At 50.0% G+C, this 22,128-nt stretch overlaps 1 protein-coding gene across 2 annotated transcripts in view; it reads left to right on the top strand.

Moving 5' to 3' along the window:
- The first annotated feature begins 3,245 nt into the window (after nucleotides 1-3,245).
- Nucleotides 3,246-22,128, top strand: part of LRRC2 (leucine rich repeat containing 2) — a 35,969-nt gene continuing 17,086 nt past the window's right edge. Inside the window, exons 1-4 of one of the 2 annotated variants that reach the window (XM_043587236.1) lie at nucleotides 3,246-3,372; nucleotides 13,724-13,867; nucleotides 19,950-20,157; nucleotides 21,859-22,015. In XM_043587236.1, the coding sequence (XP_043443171.1) occupies nucleotides 13,743-13,867; nucleotides 19,950-20,157; nucleotides 21,859-22,015 (490 nt within the window). In that variant the 5' untranslated portion in view covers nucleotides 3,246-3,372; nucleotides 13,724-13,742. Of the gene's footprint in view, nucleotides 3,373-4,388; nucleotides 4,728-13,723; nucleotides 13,868-19,949; nucleotides 20,158-21,858; nucleotides 22,016-22,128 lie in introns of those variants that run through there. The other variant, XM_043587237.1, reaches the window with a different exon arrangement.

Here is a 22,128-nt window from a genome sequence, read left to right as displayed (position 1 = left end):
TCACCTATTTCACCCATCCCCTCCATGTGCCTCCCCTCTGGTTAACCATCAGTGTGTTCTCTATCATTAAGAGTCTATTTCTTTTTTAAAAAATTTTATTTATTATTGCTTCTCGGCCTTTTGGCTAAGATCACGTGTGAAAATTTTATTTATTTATTTATTTATTTATTTATTTATTTATATTTTCATTTACATCCAAGTTAGTTAGCGTATAGTGCAATAATGATTTCAGGAGTAGATTCCAGTGACAAGAGTCTGTTTCTTGGTTTCTCTCTCTCTCTCTCTTTTCCCTTTGCTCATTTGCTTTGTTTCTTAAATTCCACATATGAGTGAAGTGATAATGCTATTTGTCTTTCTCTGGTTGACTGGCTTCTCTTTGCGTGATACTCTCTAGCTCTTTCCATGTCATTGCAAATGGCAAGATTTCATTCTTTTTTTATGGCTAAATAATATTCCATTATATATAAGCAGCCCAAGTATCCCTGGAGAGATGAATAGACAAAGAAGCAGTGAGATATATATATATATATATATATATGGACCATAGCAGAGGGTCCACTTCTTCTTTGTCTATTCATCTCTCCAGGGATACTTGGGCTGCTTCCATAATTTGGCTATTGTAAATAATGCTGCTGTGAACATAGCAGATGCATGTATCCTTTTGAATTCGTGTTTTTGTATTTTTGGGGTAAATACCCAATAGTGTGATTACTGGACCGTAGGGTAGTTCTACTGTTAATGCTTTGAGGACCCTCCACACTGTTCTCCAGAGTGGCTGCACCAGTTTGCATTCCCACCAACAGCGCATGAGGGTTCCCTTTTCTTTGCATCCTCACCAACACGCGTTGTTTTTTTTTGTGTTTTAGATTTTAGCCATTAAGATAGGTGTGAGGTGGTATCTCACTGTGGCTTTGGTTTGTATTTCCCTGATGGTCAGTGATGTGGAGCATCTTTTCATGTGTCTGTTGGCCATCTGGTTGTCTTCTTTGGAAAATGTCTGTGCATGTCTTCTGCCCGTTTTTAATTGGACTATTTGGTTTTCGGAGGTGTTGAGTTGTACGAGTTCTTTATATCTTTTGAATACTGACCCATTATTGGATATGTCATTTGCAAATATTTTCTCCCATTTCCTAGGTTGCCTTTTAGTTTTTTGATCATTTCCTTCATGGTGTGGAAGCTTTGATTTTGATGAGGTGCCGATAGTTTATTTTTGCTTTTGTTGTCCTTGCCTCCCATGTTTCCCTTCCCTTCCTTCTCTAGAAAAATGTTGCCAGGGCTGATGTCAGAGAAATTACTGCCTGTGCTGTCCTCTAGGATTTTTATGGTTTCAGGTCTCGCATGTAGGTCTTGAACCCATTTCGAGTGTATTTTTGTATACGGTGTAGCAAGTGGTCCAGGTTCATTCTCCTGCATGTCGCTGTCCAGTTTTCCAGCCCCACTTGTTGAAGACACTGTATTTTTCCCATTGCATATTCTTTCCTGCTTTGTCGAAGATTAATTGCCCATATAACTGGGGGCTTGTTTCTGGTCTTTCTATTCTGTTCCATTGATCTAGGTGTCTGCTTTTGTGTCAGCACCATACTGTTTCGATGACCATAGCTTTGTACGATAACTTGAAGTCTGGAATTGTGATGCCTCCAGCTTTGGTTTTCATTGTCAAGATTGCTTTGGCTACTTGGGGTCTTTTGTGTTTCCGTACACATTTTAAGATTGTTTGCTCTCATTCTGTGAAAAATGCTGTTGGTATTTGGATAGGGGTTGCATTAATAAAATGATAATTACAAATTTTTTAATGTTTATTTGTTTTTTTTTTTAATTTTTTTTTCCAACGTTTATTTATTTTTGGGACAGAGAGAGACAGAGCATGAATGGGGGAGGGGCAGAGAGAGAGGGAGACACAGAATCGGAAACAGGCTCCAGGCTCTGAGCCATCAGCCCAGAGCCCAATGCGGGGCTCGAACTCACGGACCGCGAGATCGTGACCTGGCTGAAGTCGGACGCTTAACGGACTGCGCCACCCAGGCACCCCTAATGTTTATTTGTTTTTGAGAGAGAGACAGGGTGTGAGCAGGGGAGGGGCAGAGAGAGGGAGACACAGAATCCGAAACAGGCTCCAGGCTCTGAGCTGTCAGCACAGAGTCTGATGAGGGGCTCAAACTCACGAACTGTGAGATCGTGACCTGAGCTGAAGTCGGACCCTTAACCGACTAAGCCACCCAGGCACCCCAATAAAATGATAATTTAATTATAAGTGCCAACAAATAGAAGATGTTGCACACAGAAAATAGTCCTTTCAAAACCCAACTATTTTGTAATTAGAGTTATCTTGTCTATAGTAGGCAAAAGGTGTTTTTCTGTTTCGGATGAAAGTGTATGAGGAGTCTGTGGCCATGAAGTGGGGGTTATATGGACCTCTTGGAACAGGCAGGGGTAGAGGCTGGGCGGGGGGATGTGGGGGTGGGGGATGCAGTGAGGTGAGAGCAATTTCTGATGAACTGAATTGTCACAGTGTTGGTTCTTAGCAAAGCATCTTTGTCCAATTAGTAAGATCACCAAAGAGAACCCAAATTCACATATGTTTTAGGAAATTTATTGATTTATTTTTTTAAGTTTATTTATTTATTTTGAGAGAGAGAGAGAGAGTGCACTAGCAGGGGAGGGGCAGAAAGAGAGGGAGAGAGAGAGAGAGAGAGAGAGAGAGAGAGAGAGAGAATCCCAAGCAGGCTCCACACCATCAACGTGGAGCCCAACACGGGGCTTGAACTCACGAATCGTACGATCATGACCTGAGCCGAAACCAAGACTCGGGCGCTTAACCGACTGAGCCACCGAGGCACCCCTGTTTTAGGAAATTTAAAAGAAAAAAAGGGGAAATCCAGATCTCTGATGTCTGTGGCTTCAAACACGGAAAACAGTTTTACCTTCCCTGGGTCCTATCCCTTTCTGATCCCCCGTTTTGTTCGGTTCTTAGCTTGGAGTGCTGAGAGCACGGGGCCCCTTCCCTGTTTCTCTGGCCCGTTGGGCTCGATGCACTCCAGGATGGCTAGCGTACAAAAGGCCGTGCGGTCTGTACGGGAGGCGCGGTAATCCTGGGTTACAGGGCTCGAATTGGCCGGCTCGTCGTTTGCTCTGGGCCAAGCCCTCCCCTCTGAACTGTGTTTTGTCTCATGCCGGGCTGAGTCACATAGAATAGATAGATAGTTTATCAGCACATGTCCTACAGATCATATTCTCGACTGACAAATATAGCCCGTTAGCGCACAGGCCGGAGGCTCCAGTGTGTGTGGCTGCTGTGGGTGTCAACAATACTCCACAGCCCGGATTCCACCTGGCAGGCAGCGGGCAGGGGCCGGGACTGCGGCGCTCTCACGGGTAGGTGGCCGTCGTGGGCGTGGGGACGTGGGGGGAAATGGGAACGAGGGGGCTTGTGCACCTGCTGGTGGGAGGCTGGGGGGCAGTGCCTCCTTGTTTATATCTTTCCCACTGTGCCGTGCATGGCAGGACCCTGGCAAACATCCCCAGTGGAATATGGTGTGTGTGTGGGGGGGGGTGGATTAGCAATTTATCTGCGTTTTAGGGCAAGAAATGGAACTGAATGGAGAAGGAGAGACTGTGGCAGAGGTGGGTGGTGCCCAGAAAGGCTGCCGCTGTGGCGGGGGGTCCCCAAGATTCCTGCTCCTGGTTTGTGAGTCTTTCCCAGGAAACTGCCCTGGTGCCCGCGGCTGAGCTCAAAATGTTCCGGTCCAAAGTGCTGTCTAGGGGGAGATAAATCAACTTTGTTTTTGCCTTCGGTGCCCTGAAAGGGATGATTGACATCTGGGGGCGGGGGGGGGACACTTTCCTTCTGGGGATTGTCTCCCCGCTCTCCAGAGAGAGAGGGCGAGGGTGGGAAGGGGATCGGAGACCCAGAGGAAAACCATCTGGCTTTGTGAGCGGCTCAGCTGTGCTGGCGGCTCTTCTCCACCAAATCCTCTCCGGAAACTCAGGGCCTGGGGCCGTCTCCCAGAAAACCTCCGCTGACCATGCCCCGGGCACAAGAATCCAAGGGTGCTCACGGACCCCTGGTTTGTGTCTTACGTTTCATAAGTGATGATGTCCGTCTTCAACTCTTCTCTTTTTTTCCTTTAAATCACTGACATTTTTGGAGCTTTACTGGGTGCCAAATACTCTCTTACGCACTTGACTGAAATGATCACACGCGCTCCAGTCGCCAGTCCCGTGAGCTGGGTGCCCCTGTCAACCCACGTTCAGAGAAGTACACCGGGGCGCAGAGGGGTTAGGTGACTGTCTCAGGGGCGCACAGCCATAAATGGAGGAGGCGGGACTCCAGCCCAAGCAGGCTGACTCCTCTTAATCCCATGCCCGGTGGCCTCTGCCTCCCTGCTTGGATTTTCTGGTTTAACAAGTTACCAGGAAAGCAATGGGTGCTCCCAGGGAAACTCTGAACCTGTGACGTAAGATGTCATTTAATTCAGAATTTGGCTGAACTATCCTGACGGTACTGACCTCACTTGAGCACTTAGCCCTTCATAACCCTACTGTTTCTAGCCGAAAACTCACTCTGGGTGCCAGCTCTGGGGTCCAGGCAGCGGTCTTACATGAGGCTAGAACAGGATTTGTGCGACGCTGAAGCCCCTTGTTGGCCACGTTACCGCCTCTTCTGTGCGTTGGGGTCGCCAAGAATTCCCACTGGTTGTGGCTGTTCCCTGAGCTCCGGTGAGGCCGAGGTGGGTGTCTTCTTCCCGAGGTAGATACACTGGGAAGAATGCTGTGGAGGGTCTGGAGCTGGTCTGCCCAAGGGAAAGAGGGGGCCCGGGGGTTCTGAAGAGTAGGTCGGGGTGAGGGGCCGGGCCCCTCTCCCCATGGCTGTTCAGGTGACCTCCTGACCTCAGCTCTGTCCCTGTCTCCCCACCTCCCCGCACTTGCCGCTGTCCCTCCCCCAGCCTGGCACCCGGAATGGCTGGGCACCTGCACTGTGGGCTGTGCAGGGTCTCTTCCCCCGGGGCCTCTGCACCTTAGATTCTCAGAGATGTGAGCCCTCTACCCAACCCCCTGCCCCCTCTCTGTCCAGACTGCTGTTTGACAAGAAGGGAGAGGACTAGGTGACCAGAAAGTACCCCCCTCCCGCCTGGAACGCTGGCATATGTCTTCTGAGTGGGGACTCGTGCTCTGGTGCTAGCGGACGTGTTTTTTCCAGTCATGCCCTCTGGCTCGGACGGTGGGTGGTTCTGCGAAGTGATTCTCATGTGCCTGGCTTGCAGAGGGAGCGTGGACAATTACTCAAGCAAACCTGCACGGATAGTCCCCTTCCCCTTCCTCAGGGTCCCGTGGCGCTTCCCCAAGCCCCACTCTCCACACACACTTGAGGGTCTCCCTCCTAACCCGCCTCCACAGCGTCTATCCAGCCACCCTTGTCAAATCCCCACGCCGTGCTGAAATCCGTCTCTCTGAGCCTCTGTTCCCCTCTCCAGGGGGAGAGCTCTGACGCAGGGACATTCACCCTTCTGCATTTGACAAGCGCCCCCAAACGTCAGTTACTTGGGGTTCCCAGGAATCAAAGGACAGAAACGCACAGCAAAGGAACTGGCCCAATATGCAGGGTTTCTGTGTTGAGGTCAAGGAGCCGGACCCTGGCTGCACCCCCCCTCCAGGGCTACCATCATTCACCCGGTGACCTCTCGGGGCACGCGCCTGACTTGGAGCCCACCTCTGGGGCCTCTCCGGGGGCTGCTCCCGTCAGCAAACCGGGGCCCTTCTCAGCGCGGTCTACGGACAAAGCGAAATTCAACCAACCAGCGGGCAACTCAACTTGCCTTGTGTGCTGTGAGGTAAACAAGCAACAGTCTGAGGGAGAAAGTAACAGGGGGCTCTGGCTTAGAGGAAGAGGCCATGCCAAGGAGAGAACACTGAGTTCAGGGTATGGGGTGCAGGGGAGCCCCGTGGATGAGGGAAGGGGTCCAGGCCGAGGCACTGAGGAGGAGAGCAGTCAAGGGTGGACATGCCAGGGCCCTGTGAGGGGCTGGGATGTCCCTTCATCCGAAAGGGAAGTCTCTGGAGCACTTGAGCCAGGTGGCCGCGTGATCTCACCCTCGTCGGAAAATGGCTCTCGCTGTTGGGTGACAAATGGATTGGACGTGGGTGAGTGGGAAGTCGGGGCACCAGCTGTAAGGCTTTTGCACAACCGGGGCCAGCTGTGACACTAATCGGTGGTGAGAAATGCCTGCCCTCTAAGACTTGGGTGATAGATCGGATGCGTGAATGAATGTGTGTGTTTGCGTATGAGTTCATGCCCACATGGCGGGAGGGGTGAGGACACAGAAGGCGTAAAGGAGTGACCTCCAGGTAACGGTGGAGTCAAGGTGAGGAATTAAGGTGGCTGGGGACGGATAGATTCCGAGTGAGTAACTCTGGAAAGGAGTTGTGTTTCTTCGAGAAATGTGGGAGACATCCAGGTGGATATGTCAAGGAAGCGGTGCGATCCAGGCCCTAGAGGTTGCTGTAGATTGAGACCGGTTCTTTTAAGTGGCTCTTATTTCACTGTCCGCTGTATTCGTTATTTATCGCCGTATAAGAAATCGCCCCGACACTTAACAGCTTAGTACAAAAAACGTATTATCTCTCTCTCCGAGGGTCAGGAATGGCTTAGCTGAGCGGTCCTGGCTCAGGGTCTGTCGTGAAGTTGCACTTAAGATGTCTTCTGGGGCTGCTGCTATCTGATGGCTCAACTGGGGCTGGTGGACCTGCTTTTAGACAGCTTCTGCTCACATGGCTGCTGGCAGGGGGCTTCTACTTCTTCCTGTAGGAAGCTTCTCTATTCAGCCGCTTCAACATCCTCATGACATGGCGGCTGACTTCCCCCAGAGCGCGTGACCCAAGAGAGAGAGAGAGCAGTGCCTGGTGGGACTTAGTCTCAGAAGCTGCACGCCATCCCTTTGACCACATTTTATTCATTAGAAATGAGTCACAATCCAACCCACGCTCGGGGGGTGGGGGGAGGAATGAAATTCTACCCCCCTTTTTAGAGAGCAAGAGGGAGTGCAAGCAGGGGAGGGGCAGAGAGAGAGAGAAAGAATCCCAAGCAGGCTCCATGCTATCAGTGCAGAGCCCGATATGCGGCTTGAACTCACGAACCATGAGATCACGACCTGAGCTGAGATCAACAGTCAGATGGACTGAGCCACCCAGGGTCCCCAAGCCCTACCCTTTAAAATATTTTTTTCATGTTTATTTTTTATTTTTGAGAGAGAGACAGAGACTGAGACAGAACACAAGCAGGGGAGAGGCAGAGAGACAGGGAGACACAGAATCTGAAGCAGGCCCCAGGCTCCGAGCTGTCGGTCCAGAGCCCGACGCGGGGCTCAAACTCACAGACCTCGAGATCGTGACCTGAGCTGAAGTCGGACGCTCAACCGACTGAGCCACCCAGGCGCCCCGAGCTCCACCCTTCTAAAGGAAAGAGTGTCAAGGAATTTGTGGGTACAATTGCAAGCCATCACATCCACAAAACAAAATACATTTTATTGTTCACCGAAGCCGAGAAGCACAAACAGGGCTGGCACACGTTTTTGTATGGCGTTCGGACACTGCTGGAGGGGGCTGGTGCTGCGAGCCATGGAGACCGAGCTGGAGACCCCCCCCCCCGCCCCCTGCCTCCCCCTATTCCCCTTCATTCTCAGTGCCTGTCTGCCTGGCCCGCTGTATCTCGCGGCTGCCCGAAGCCCACGCTGGTTGCCACCTACATGTTGGAGATTTCGCTGTAGTTGCAAATGCCAGGCACCAAGCATGGAATCTCTGCTCAGGGGCTGGTGACTTAGCAAGTCCTCCTAGCCTCCAGCCAGCTACCCAACCTGAGCTGACACAGAGGAGAGAAGGACAGACCAGCATCTGGGCGTCACAGGGGCCAGGAGGGAAACTGAGCACAGCAGGTCCCCGTTCCCCGTCCTTCCGCGTGCTGGCCTGCCGGGGCCTTTCCCTCTTGGGCCAGTGGCTCTTGTCCTGAGTATGTCTCCAGCAGGTGGCAACTGATCACAAAACACGGAGGCAAGCTCAAGGCTGGGGCGAGCCCACGGCCAAGTCAGCAGGGAGGGGCAGGCCAGGAGCTTTGTCTTTTGTTATGTAAGCGCCTATATAATATCTTCCATTTTGCCGGTTGGCCCGTGAAGCCTACAGCATTTACTCTCTTGCCCTTTCCTGAAAAGGTTTGCTGACCCCTAGAGTAAAGTGAAAGATTTTTCCAGGAGGAATTTTCCTTTCCACTAGGAATCCAAACTTGGAGAGTCTCTAATTGTTGACGTTTTCGCTCAGGACCCGGGACACCAAGAGAGGTACACAAATGAGCCTGACGACACTCTGTCCCAGTGTCCTTTCTGTTGCCATGAGTGACGTCATGCTTATCCTCTGCTCTCTTCTAGTCCCATGTGGTTTCTTGTCGGGAAGATGCCCTGTGGCTGCGGACCTTGTAGCCCAAATCTAGGGATCTGTGTTCCCTTATGATTCTGCTGTAACCGTGCAAAGCCAGATCTCCAGCAGGGAACTGGGATCAGGCGTCTTCTTGGATTCGTGAATCTTTGCTGTAAAACTCAGTGAGGGCTCGCCCTAAAGCCCTGCGTTTCTTACGGTGCCTCAGGACAGTCTACTCGGACGTGGAGTTTTCTCTAGGAGGATATTGCTTTCTTTGAAACGAGGGTCTCTCAGACTGGATCCTGTAGAGGTGAATTTTTCTCTGTACTCCAGCTTTGGTAGAGTCTACCATGGTGCTATTTCTATAGTTCTGGAGAAAGTTAATGCTCAGGAAATTACATTTTACGTATTTGCAGGAAAGGTTGTGTTGACTAGAACTCATGCTACAAAGAAGAGATTAGCTTTGTCTCTCTTTCCTGAGACCGGCTCTCTTTCCTGAACCTCTTGAGTGACTGTCACCTGCATGGGTCCCTGACATCTGCCTGCTTTCTGCTTGCCCCAAAGTGGCTTTTTCCCTGGATGGGTCTCCTACCTGTCCTTCAATGACTCATGGGCTTTGTTGTAAAACCGCTTCTCGGATCTAGCACACATCCGTAGAGCTACTCTCTGAAGGGTTAACTTTGAACCTGACCGGTTGTTTAGGGAGGCTTCCGTGCTGCCCTGGCCCGCACAGGACACCAGGGGCTGGGCTGGACACGGCCTTCAGGCATTGGTATTTCTTAGCTTCCCTGGATTTCACATTATGTGTAGACCCCTAGCGAATGTGGTCATCTCTTACTGTTCTTAGAGCTTCCACATTTTGTCACACACGTTTGCAAACAGAACGTCTCACCGGCAAGACCTTGACTTAAAATCCTGGCACATTCAAAACCCTCTTCACTGAAGACTAGAACCTCCTTCACTGCTTTGCAAGACACAGGGGAAATGGGGAACGTGGTTGGATGGCAGACAGGATATACTCTTTCCCACCAAAACACTGACACTAACACTGATTTACAACCATTTAAAAATAGAACCCAAAGGATCAAGAAGAGACCATTCCTCTAAGACGCAAACTTGAATCATATTTCTCCAAATGAATGCATGGAAACTAATGAGCAATGGTTTTTGGTTTTGTGTTTTAATGCATGGGCAATTAAGGTACAGATCTGGCTACTCCCCAAGGATTTGCTGGTCTAAGAAAATGACAGACACTCAGCAATAGAGGCCGAGTCACGGCTGGTTGATCTAGAGCACACACGCTGTCCTTCAGCTTGAAGTACCCTTGACTGCCTGGGCTGTCCACGCTGCTCAGAAAGTCCCCTTTACTTTGGTTTTTGCTTTGCTTTTAATGTATTTTTTAATGTTTTTTTTTTTTAGTTTTGAGACAGAGATAGGGCATGAGCGGGGAAGGAGTGGAGAGAGAGGGAGGCGCAGAATCCGAAGCAGGCTCCAGGCTCGGAGCTGTCAGCACAGAGGCCAACGCGGGGCTCGAACTCACAGACTGTGAGAGCATGACCTGAGCCGAAGTTGGACGCTCAGCTGACTGAGCCACCCAGGCGCCCCCTTTTTGCTTTGTTTTTCCGTGTAGACTTGGTTTATGTGTAGAGATCGCCTCAAAGCAATTAGTCTAGCTGGTTCTTTCTCTCCTTTGAATTTTTCTCCATTTCAGGAGGGGGCCTTTGCTCTCTTGTTTGTAGGCTGGTGCCTTGCATGTTTTAATGGAAACTTTTTTTTTTTTTTTTTTTTTTGTCAAAAACCAAAACCTTAAGCCCTTGGTAGCTTAGGCACTCCGGACCTGAAGATGACAGTAAGGAAACTGATAGAAGACAAATTAAATGCAGCGGTTTCTGGTTCTGGGTGAGACGGAGTTAGGCATACTCTGCTGTGTCTCTCCCACCAAAGGCAGCTCCATAAAACCCAGACGGAATACATGGAATATGAAGACTCTGAAAAGTAACTGGTTGCAAGAGAATCAGAGGAAGACCCCAGAATTCCAAGTACCAGGAACCTGAGGTGTGTTTCCCATTTTCCCCTCCAGTGTTCCGCAGCCTGGACCCAAGGCAGCCTGGAGCCCAGAATTGGGCACAACGGTTCCTAGTCGTGCTCCAGGAATAGAAAAGGGGACTCCTAGTGCTCAGAGAGTGGGTGCAAATCCCTGTTCTTCTTTTCCCCATCCTGTCACGTTTCAGCCCCCAAAGGATTCTGCGGTAACAGGAGAGACAGGGAAGGTTGATAGCAGAGGACCTCGGTCACCCAAAGCTTGGAGAAAGGGGATCCTTCCATTCTGATCAGAGGAGTTACAGGCCCCAGAGGGTGGAGAACACTTTCATTGCTTTCGACAACGAAAGCGAGGTCTGAAGCCCTTCCAAGTTTTGCCCTTTCTGGGGTACTCTCCCTCTGCCCTCTGGTGTGAATGGAGAGGTAGGAAGTATCAGCAAAGACACAGAAGCTATAGAGAACCAAATGGAACCTTGAGAAATAAAATAGGCCATCACTGAAAGAAAATATTCCTTGGATAGGCTCATAAACGTAATTGGAGATGATATGATATAGGGAAGAGTGGGACGTTTGAAGATGGGTTGCTGGATAATACCAACCTGAGAAAAAAGGGGGAAAGAAATTTATAAAGAATGAACAGCCTCAAGAATCCACTAAATGGTAGTGAAAGGGTTCATATTTGTGTTGCCGGAGTCTCAGAAGGAGGGGAGAAAGAGGGCAGGGCAGAAGAAAATCGTTGAAGAAAGAATGGCTGAAAATCCCCCGGTTTGGCAACAGAACAAACCTCCTGACCAGAGGAGCAAGGCAAATCCCACACCGGATAAACTCAAAGAAATCCATGCCCGGATTCATCATAATTAAACCGAGGAAAACCCAAGACAAGGGAAAACTCTAGAAAAGTTGTGAGAGAATGATGATGTGTCACCTTGGTGAGAATTATGGTTCCAACAATTGCACGTTTCTCCTGGGAAACCACGGAGGCCGGAAGACACAGGCACAGTGTCTATACGGTGCTGAAGAAAAAGCATTATCTCAGGGTTCCAGAGGCAGCCAACACAATCTTCAGGGTAAAGGTGAAAACGAGATATTCAGATGGGGGAGGACAGAACATTTATCAGCAGACATCCCCTGTCTGAGGGGACATGGGACCACAGGAATGTGGGAGGAACAACAGATATGGTACATATCAGGGTAGACGTGATGGGCTCGCGTCCTCCTAGTGCATTCTTTAACGTAAGATTCATGATTGGAAGCCAAAAATAGAACACTGACAGGTTCGGTGCCTGGGAAAACCGCAGCACAAAGGCGAGAGAGCCTAGGGGAACCTTGGTGGGAGTCAGGTGTCTATGGCTCACTATCAGTGGTGAAATGTTGTTTCTGATAGACCGAGATAAGAAGTGAAGCCAGAGTTGATCCTCCGGAGGGCAACCATGAAAACGAAGAGGAAGGACACAGAGAAACATAGTCAAAAACACAGTAGAGAAGCGAAATTGAATACTAGAAGGCGTGAAACACAAAAGAAGGCAGCAAGGCATAAAGAGGAAAACAAAGGAGGGGGTCATGCAGAAATCGGGTAATAAACGAATGTAGACCTAAACGCAAAGTATCAGGCATTATATTAAATGTAAATGGCCCAAACACACCAATTAAAAGCCACTGTTGGAGTGTGTCTAAATAAATGATCCGACAAGATTCTGTCTACAGGGGAGCCTGGCTGGCTCAGTCGGTGGAGCATGCGACTCTTGCTCTCAGGGTTGTGAGTTCGAGCCCCACATTGGGTATGGAGCCTACGAACAAAAAACAAAAAACAAAACCAAAAGATTCTAGCTATAAAATCTCACATCAAATATAACCGTATACGTACTTAGGTTAAAAGTAAAAGGATGGAATTGAGAAAGTGAAAAAACAACTCCGAACACAGGAGAAAAGTTTTGCAAATCATCTATGTGACGAAGGACCTGTGTTTAGAATATATGAAGAAGTATTTATGACAAGTCAACAATAAAAAGACAAATGGCCCAATTGAAAAATTGGCAAAGGATCTGAATACCCAGGAAGGTATAATGCAAATCAAAGCAACTAGATAGCACTTCCCATCCACTGGGACGGCTCTGATGGAAGAAAACAGAAGAATGAGTGTGGAGAGGATGTGGAGGCGCTGGAGCCCCAAGCAAGGCTGCTGGGGTCATAAGATGATGAAGCTGCTTTGGAAAAGAGTCCCGTGGTTCCTAAAAAGGTTAAACACACAGTTATCAGACGACCCTCCAAAAGCTGCTCCCACGTAGTTACCCAAGAGAACCGAAAACATGTCCGTACAAAGACGTGTACCGTTTGCACCTGAATCAGAAATCTCCTGTAGGTAAAAGAGTTTTAAGGGAGACCAAAGACAGTCCCAGATGCCAGAAATGAAGGGAAAGACGGAAATAAATTGGAGCCAGCATTTTCAGCTCGTTAGACGGAAATTACGGCTCCTCAGCGCTCGGCTGCACAGACGAAAGCTGCGTCCCCCCCTCGGACAGGCAGGCCGTTTATGGCGAGGACACAGCTGAGTCAGAAGATTAAATATTTGGTTTTGTATCCCCACTGACTGCCATTTAGAAGCGTCTGGAACTGGAGCAGAGAGTATTCAACAGCCCTGCTATTGGCCAGCCGACACGCTGTGTGTGTGTGTGTGTGTGTGTGTGTGTGTTCTGATTAACTCACGAACTTCCCTTTGAGTATGTTCCAACCTGTGGGAAGATTAGTTGCTAGAAATTCAATAGAAGGCAGAACCATGAGGCTTGAGGAAGGAATGCCCAGGGGGCTCTGGGAACCCACAATTCAGCTGAGAGGCAAGGGCAGAAGTGTGAACTTCTAGAATAGATGCTTGAAGGGTGATGTTGAACTTGACTTCCCCAGAGTACGATCAGGCTTTAAGAACATTAGCAAACTGCCATCCTGGAAGTAACAGGCATTTCATCATTGCTTAAGAGAATTGATTCATTCATTAATTTTTTTTTTTTAAATTTTAGAGAGAGTGTGTGTGTGTGAACGGGGGAGAGGGACAGAGGGAGACAAGAGAGACAGAGACAGACAGAGACAGGGAATCTCAAGCGGACTCCACATCCAATGTGGGGCTCAATCCCATGACCCTGGGATCATAACCTGGGCTGAAATCCAGAGGTGGACGCTCAACCGACGGAGCCACCCAGGCACCCCTCATGTTTCATTTTAAAGTTCATGCTACAGCTATTTTCTTCTCTCTGTGTGTGCAAAGCTGACATAACGTATGTTTCTCAAATAGGTAATTTCACACGCCCAAAATGGGACACAAAGTGGTCGTATTCGACATTTCTGTCGTCAGAGCCTTGTGGGAAACTCGTGTCAAGAAGCACAAAGCCTGGCAGGAGAAGGAGGCGGAAAGGCTTGAGAAAAGCGCTTTGGAAAAGTATGTGTTTTCTGTACTTGCCTGTGGCTTCTCGGGGACACGGGGGCTTGGCAGGCAGCATAGTGGAGGGGGATGCCTTTCTTCTGGGATTTCTCAGGCAGTGACTCTTGCTCACGGACCTCAGAGCTGTCACGCTGTTGCCTGGCTAGTGAACGTTCGATTCCTGTTAACAATCACCCCCAGTGTCGTAAGGACCCACATACCTTCCAGGCGCTGTACTGGGCACCAAGACGACACAGGGAACTTGGTGAAAGGCTGCCAGGCTGGCCTCACTAGGCCATCTGATGCTCTCCACACCCGGGCGGCCCCTGTGACCATGCCCCGGGGCAGCTCAAGGCCACTCCCCTTCATCCATTTCAGCCCTCACCTATTGAACTGAAGGCTGCATAAGAGTCCCTGTATCAATGCATTTTTTACTCCGATTGAGATGATGTGATGGGACTAACTATTCGTGTCGACTCATGAAGTCTGAGGGAAAGAGAGTTACTTGTGTATGGAATTAAGTCGAGGGCTTTGGGAAAAACCACATTTACAAAAAATATGAGCCACACAATGGACTCTGCACTGCGCAAGTCTGAACATGACAAGCTGGAAAGGTTGCACATGTGGGTGGATTTGCATGTCTGTACTTTTTATTTCCTACGGAGGAACCCAAACCGGTGCTCCTGGCTGATGCGTTAAGGATGTGACTTACCTAAGAAAGGCGGAATGGGACTCCGACTGGCAGACCCATTTTCGGGGGAGGCCCATGACCCTGTCTCAAGTTGGCAGCTGGTGACCTATTTCTATGCTTGAAGCTAAAACACAAAATGCGTAAGGGGTCAATGTCTCTCTATCCTGGGCTCTCCATTTTTCTGAACTATTTGGACGCAACAAATACCTGTTCTGACCATGCTTGATAATTCCGCTGTGGCTGTAAGCCTCACCGCTGTCCCAGGGGGATATCATTATCCCCAGTCTGAAGACGAGGTGGTTGGGGCCTGAGTGACTTTGCCCGAGTTGATACAGCTGGTAAGGGGAGGATTTGGCCAAGCTCTTCCCCCGCATTGTGCTGTAATCCCAGAGAGTTGGGATGTTCTTTTCACCTGCACTCGTCTGAGGGTATCCAATATGATGTGAATCTTGAATTTAAGAACGGGAACCTCAGAGTAGGCATCAGTGGGTCTGAGCGATCTATACTAGCACGAATTATCTACACTAGCACGAATTACACGAGGGGCCTGTGAGCCCAGAGTGACTCTCAGCTCTGTTCCTCTCCTCCCTCCTAGCATCTGGGGTTACCCTAGGGTAGGACAACTTGCTGAATGGGGACCCAAGCCCTGGGGGTTTTGGGGAAAGTATCTGTAGCTGATGTAACCCCCCCCCCCCCCGAGGATTCTAAGGGAGCAGGAACCATCTTCAGAGAGCTGGGGTCCACAGACTCTTCTCCCAGTTGCTTTGGAGTGGTGTTTGCCTCTTGGACTCCGTCGTTCATTGTGGTGCTAAATGCCTTCATGAACAGGTGCGCATATCTCTTGTGCCCCAGGTAGGCCTTGAATTGGGCTTGGGGTCATTGGGCTTGTGCTGTGTCCTATCTTGTCCTAAGAACAGAAAACCTTTTAGGGATTTGTTAGGCTTTTCTAGCTCAAGATAAGAAAAAGAGCCATCCAACTGGCTGGGCAGGTGAGGGGGAAGTGGTGATGGTGGAGGGAGGAACTTAGGTGTTCAAGGAGGAAGCTTCTTGGTTTCCCAAGACCTGCAAAACAGGTAGTAAATTGACCTTTTTATGCAGGTAGCTGAGTTTCCATCATATGATTCATACTGTGATTATTAATACTATCTGAAGGTTAATCTTGAGTCTCTCAAGATCTGTTTCCTGCGGGGACATTAACTCGTCGAAAAACTGATGAATGCCTTATCGTAAGAGGCAATTATCTGGTTAATTTAATTTCACGAAAACAGGCCAAACCCTGCGGCTTGCTCTGTGACCTCCCTTCATGGTACTTTATTTTGTAAGACTGTATTTGTTCCATGAAGCATGTATCAAAACTTAGCAGTTATAAGTAGAGACATAATACAGAATATCCCTACCTGAATGAAATCCAATCACTGATGGAGAGAAAGAGAGAAAGAGAGAAAGTCGCTGTCAGGGTCCAAGGGATGATTTCCTCTTCCAACGAGGCTCCTTGCAACGTTTTGTTTGCACGTGATCGATTTAATTAGTAGGACCCTAAGGGCATTGTTTTACGTGTTTGGCTCATATTTGACGTTCTATTAAAATTGGGGGCGCCTGGGTGGCGCAGTCGGTTAAGCGTCCGACTTCAGCCAGGTGTACGATTTCACGGTCCGTGAGTTCGAGCCCCGCGTCGGGCTCTGGGCTGATGGCTCGGAGCCTGGAGCCTGTTTCCGATTCTGTGTCTCCCTCTCTCTCTCTGCCCCTCCCCCGTTCATGCTCTGTCTCTCTGTCCCAAAAATAAATAAACGTTGAAAAAAAAATTAAAAAAAAAATCTGAAAAAAATTGATTCAAGGGGAAGGTTATTCAATTATATGGGTGATAAAGTGTAAACACAATGACAGTTTATTGATCTCATTTGATCTTTTTTCCTCATCGGATTTTTTTTTTATTATTATTGAAGTGTAACTGGCATGCTATGTCACAGTAGCTTCAGGTGTATGACGTAGTGATTCGACAACTCTATACATTATGCTAGACAGCTTACTTATTTGAATTACTCTCAAGGAAGGGAATGGAATTAAAAAAAGTTTATATGTTCACCTTGACTCTCACTAAACAAGGGCTCATATTCTTATGAGGTTTTGGAAGGAATGAGACATAAAATATTTAAAAAGAAGTCCAAATGGGGCACCTGGGTGGCTCAGTCAGTTAAGTGTCCGACTTTGGGTCAGGCCATGATCTCACGGTTCGTGGGTTCGAGCCCTGCGTCGGGCTCTGTGCTGACGGCTCGGAGCCTGGAGCCTGTTTTGGATTCTGTGTCTCCCTCTCTCTCTCTGCCCTTCCCCTGCTTGCATTATCTCTCTCTTTCTCTCTCAAAGATAAATAAACATTTTAAAAAAATTAAAAAAGAAAAGAAATCCAAAAAACATTTGGTATATGCTTACTTTTTAAAGTCTGTTTATTTATTTTGAGAGTGAGAGAGAGAGAGAGAGCGCGCACACAAGCAGGGGAGGAACAGAGAGAGAGAAAGAGAGAGAGAGAGTCCCAAGCAGGCTCCCCACTGTCAGCACAGAGCCCGACACGGGGCTGGAACTCACAAACCATGAGATCATGACCTGAGCTGAAATCAAGAGCTGGATGCTTAACCGACTGAGCCACCCAGGCACCCCGTGGTAAATGATTATTTTTAATGAAATCTGTCCGATATCCTTTTTTTCTCCTTTTTATGTTGGCTGTACCAAGATATGTGAGCTACTTGCGTCGGTTTGTAATGTGTAATATAGGAAGGGTGTATTCTGTAGGGCTTAACGGGCATCATTTCATTACATTGGAAGGGCATCCCTTCAGGTTTGGTCTAAGAAATGAGGGTAGAAAAGCTGGAGGCATTAGCCTGAAAAGTACTTGGTGGACCCAAGACCTGGCGATGGCTGTACTGTTGCTCGTTGACAATTCGGGCGATTTCTTCTATTCGTTCACGGAGCATGTCTTAGACCCAGGGTCTGCCCCACATCCCTGACTGCTACAATCAGATCTAGATCTGTGGGCAGGTATTTGCATTTCTTTTTATCACAGGTATTAAAATATTTACATTATACAGAAGAGCTAATCATGAAAGGTAACGATGCCAAGCCAATCCCATCACTTTCCCCCAGGATTAAATTCATCTCTCTCCACGTGCTGGTATTTTTAAGTTTGTTGCTTTTATTGCATTATGTATAGACTTCTTTGTAGAACCCGAAGCCCTACCTACTTGGTTGCTGAGTGCTTATCCTCAGCTCAGCTCAGTGACTAGGACCCGGGGTAGGGTGGCAGCTGGGCCAGCCAGGGCCATCGGCGAAATACTTTTCTCAAACACTCCCCTTTCTCCCAGCTGAATGGCAAGTTGGAAACTCCAGTGCTACCCAAAGTGGTTTTGAAAGGCCGAAAAGTCTGCACAGAAACCTGGGGGTCCAGCTCTGCAGAAATCCAGGAACGAACGTTCCAGGCAGACACAACAGCAATGTGAATACTGAGGCATGCGTTGGCGTGGGTGTTCAAGGGAGAGCAAGGGGGCCAGCGTGCGGGCCAGAAAAAGCAAGTGACTGTGCAGTCGTGGATGTGGCCAGACAGGCAAGGCGACGGCACGGACCTGCAGGGCCTTGTCGGTGCGGGAGGACATTGCTTTGCTGTGTGAGATGAGGAATCGGGGACCTTGTGATGGGCTTACTCGAACCGCTGGGTGCATTTGGCCCGTAGGGGGGACAACAGTGGTGTCTGCAAGGAGATGATGGGGACAAGGGCAAGAATGGAAGCAGGGACGGTGGTGAGGCGTGCGGATTCTCGTAGAACCGATCACATCCCTCGAAGGATTTGCTACGAGGTGTGAAAAAAGCACAGAGCCAATGATGAGCCTGAGGTTTGTAGCCAGAGCCTCTGGAAGGCTTTTACGGCTTGAATGGGGCAGAGGCAGGTTTTAGGGTGAGGATCGGGAGTTTGGTCTGGAACATGTTGTTTGCGGGACGCCTTTTAGACATTCAGGTGAAGCTCCAGGGGAGGCAAAGAGGCTGGATTCAGCGAGGAAGTCTTGGCTAGAGAAACAGAACTGATCATCAATAGCATACAGATATATTTAAAGCCATAAGACCGAAAGACAGCCAAAGAATGAGTGTAGAGAGACACGAGAAGAGGCCCGAGGGCTGGGTGTTGGGCCCTTGGGGATTTGGAGGTTGGGAAGAGATGGGGGGCGGGGGGAGGCAGCCCAGTCGCTGGAGAGGCAGGAGTGGAGTCAGCAGAGAGAGGGGTCCTGGGAGCCAAGTGACAGTCAGGCTTCACGGGGGAGGAAGGGCTGTGTCAAATGTTGCAGATGGGTCCGCGAAGATGAGGACTGAATTTGACCGCTGGGTCTGGCAAAATGGAGGTCATGATGACCTTGGGAATAGTTTCTAAAGAACCGTGATGGTGAGTGAAGGGGGTTCAACAGAGAACGGGGGTGGGGTGGGGTGGGAAAGAAGGATTGTGGGTGCGAGCCAGCACAGGTCTCTCGTAGGGTTGACTGTAAGGTGGAGCAGAGAAGCGGGCCCCATGGGAGACGTGAGGTTGCGGGGGTGGAGGGGGGGTGCCCTTTAAGCTGGGAGAGGTAACCGCGTGCTCATGCGCTGATGGGAATGGTCTCCCAAAGCGAAACACTGAGGAGAGAGAGAGCCCCTGCAGAAAGTCCTTGAGTCTTGGAGGGCTGGGTTTAGCCCCGAAGGGAGTGAGGGTCGAAGCGAGGCCAGTTTGCAAGGCCCCAGCCCCGAGTCAGGGCTCTTTTGCCAGTTCTGCGCCGTCCCCGCGGCTTTGCCCGTGGTTTCCCTGCTCGCTCATCCAATGGGGGCTGCACATCGCATTTAGTCTGGGTCCAAGGGGAGCCCAGAGGACACACACATTTAGGTGGCAGGAAAATTGAAACCCACCCGCGCCCGGAACAGACTGTCTCCAGAGGTGGAGGAGGGCCGTCCGTCCACCGGACAGAATCGATTTGTGTGCCCGCCGTCTCGGGAAGTATTTGTGTTGCTGTCGGTTTTCTACAAGTTCACCTTGGTCTCTACAGAGTTGTCAAAGCCTGTCAGGTATCTGGAGAACCGGGGCTGCCTGTGTAGTTCAAATCAGATGGCCTTGAAAGATCAGCATGTTCTTTTCGCCCTGCGTTAAAAAAAAAAAACAACAAAACGAAAACCCTCTGAGGGTTTAAGGTCCCCCTATGTTCCCGCAGCAGAGGAAATGAGGGAGGAGGCTCAGCTGGGAGGACTGAGGGTTGGGTAGGTGCTTAAGTCCCCTAGGCTGGGGGCTGGGGGCTGGGGCCTCGGCCGGGGAGGGACTGTGTCAGCTCCAGGCTGACCTGCCCTCTGCTCCAGGGAGGTGAGGGCGGTTCCCCAGGAGAGTGACTGTGGCTTCTGCTGCCCGTCTAGGATAAAGGAAGAGTGGAATTTCGTGGCCGAGTGCAGGAGGAAAGGCATCCCCCAGGCTGTGTACTGCAAGAATGGCTTCGTAGACACCAGCGTGAGGCTTCTGGAAAAGATCGAAAGGAACTCTCTCACCAGGCAGAGTTTGCTTTCCAAGGAGAGAGACAAACGGAGCAGTGCGTTTGTGTTTGAACTTTCGGGGGAGCAGTGGACGGTGAGTGCAGCGAGGGGGTGCCCGGTGAGCGCTGCTGAGCTGAGCTCAGGGCGTTGGCCTTGGCCTTGGCCCCGACCCAGAGAGCGCTCCTGCCTCTAGAGAGCTTTCCCCTGGATGGGGAGGAGGCTGTTGCCTGCTTCGAACCGAACCGGTTTTCACATCCCTCCCTCTGTGTAAGACCCTGTCGTCCTGCGGGAGGGGGCAGCAGGATCCCCTTGGATCCCTCCGAGGCTGGCAGGGGCTGGGACCTGGGGGGGAGGGGAGGGGGGAGTGGGCCCTCCCCAGAATGGCGCAGCCTTTAAATGCTTAATCCTGCCATCTCTCCCCCAGACTTTAAAATCACTTTGTCTTTGAAAAAAAAAATTTTTTTTAATGTTTATTTATTTTTGAGAGAGAGAGAAAATGCAGGCGGAAGAGGGTCAGAGAGAGAGGGCGACACCGAATCCCAAGCAGGCTCCAGGCTCTGAGCTGTCAGCCCAGAGCCAATCTCTGGGGCTCAAACCACGAGATCACGACCTGAGTCAGTGGCTTAGCCCACTGAGCCACCCAGGCGCTTTTTGTTTCTGGTTTTTTTTTTTTTTTTTTTTTCTTTTTCAAATGAACTGTGACTTTCACCGAACATTTCCCAGCAGGTGGTGGTGACTTTGCTGAAGTGTCAGGGTATGCAAAGCAGTAAAGGAATTTCGGCAGACCCTTTAGCTGTTTTTCCTCTGAGATTCTGAGGCCAGGACAAAGATGCCCCCTTTCTTTCCTCCGGTGTTTACATCGGCTTCCTGCTCCCTCCGCCCCTGACCTGCTGCTTTGCTAGGAGAGGCACCTCCAGGGCTTGCCCTGTGATCCGAGGTTTACTCGTGGAAGCGGCACCTGCTGTGCTGTGGGCAGGTGAACCTGGGCTGTGGTCCCTTTCTGGGGGGCAGGGCTCTCTGGGACCTACCCTTCATTTCTTTCTATCCCCCCAACTTCTAGCTGAAGGGGCTCTGGGCCGAGAGACTAAATTTTGGGGGGTGATCCTGGGGCCGTCCTTTATTGGCCATGTGACCTGGGGCAGTTTAGCCCACTTTCATATATTTTGTGTCCCTCCCAGTAAGACGGTGCTAATGCTTGTGTCGGCCCCTGCAAGGGCTGTTGTGGCGACCAAATGAGTGGATATTTTCTGACACCGATTTCTTAGCTGCACTGCCCTCTGATGCTGGGAGAGATGATCACTGTATGGCCTCTAGTGTTCTTTCTCCTGAGCCCCCATCATTGAGATCCGTGGGTACTGGGTACCTGTCTGGATTTCTTTTCTTTTTTTTTTTTTTAATGTTTATTTATTTTGTGAGAGAGACAGAGCAAGGAAGTGAGAGAGCAGGGGAGGGGCAGAGAGAGAGAGAGAGGGAAAGAGAGAACCCCAAGCAGGCTCTGCGCTGTCAGGGCTGAGCCCGACGTGGGGCTCGAACCCACGAACCGTGAGATCGTGTCCTGAGCCGAAATCAAGAGTCGGACGCTTAACCGACTGAGCCACCCGGGCGCCCCTACACAGTCTTAAAAGTGGCTTCGTGAAGTGGCTGTCGAGCTGGCGAAGGTCAGGCCTGACGCTCTCCCGCGTGCTCTCTTGTCTTCTACATCGATGCCCCGATGTACGCGGCTTTGTGCACGCTGCCCCTCAGCCCCAACACGCTGAGGAACTTGTTGTGACTGACGTCGTTCATTTTGTTTCAGGAGCTCCCGGATTCGTTGAAGGAGCAGACACACCTAAAAGAATGGCACATCAGCAATACCCTGATTCAAATCATTCCTACCTATATCGAGCTGTTTCAAGCGATGAGAATTCTGGATCTGCCAAAAAACCAAATCTCCCATCTTCCGGCTGAAATTGGTATGTTCCCCAGCGGGAGCCTTCGGTGTTCTGGTCTGGGAAGCGGGCAGCTGGAGGGCAGGCAGCATGGCCCTCTGGGAGGCTGCTCGGACGGGGCTGTTTCCTGTGTTCCC

Source organism: Prionailurus bengalensis, chromosome A2 (genome assembly GCF_016509475.1).
Source record: "Prionailurus bengalensis isolate Pbe53 chromosome A2, Fcat_Pben_1.1_paternal_pri, whole genome shotgun sequence".
NCBI classification, from domain to species: domain Eukaryota; kingdom Metazoa; phylum Chordata; class Mammalia; order Carnivora; family Felidae; genus Prionailurus; species Prionailurus bengalensis.
This window is presented reverse-complemented; position numbering and strand designations above follow the sequence as displayed.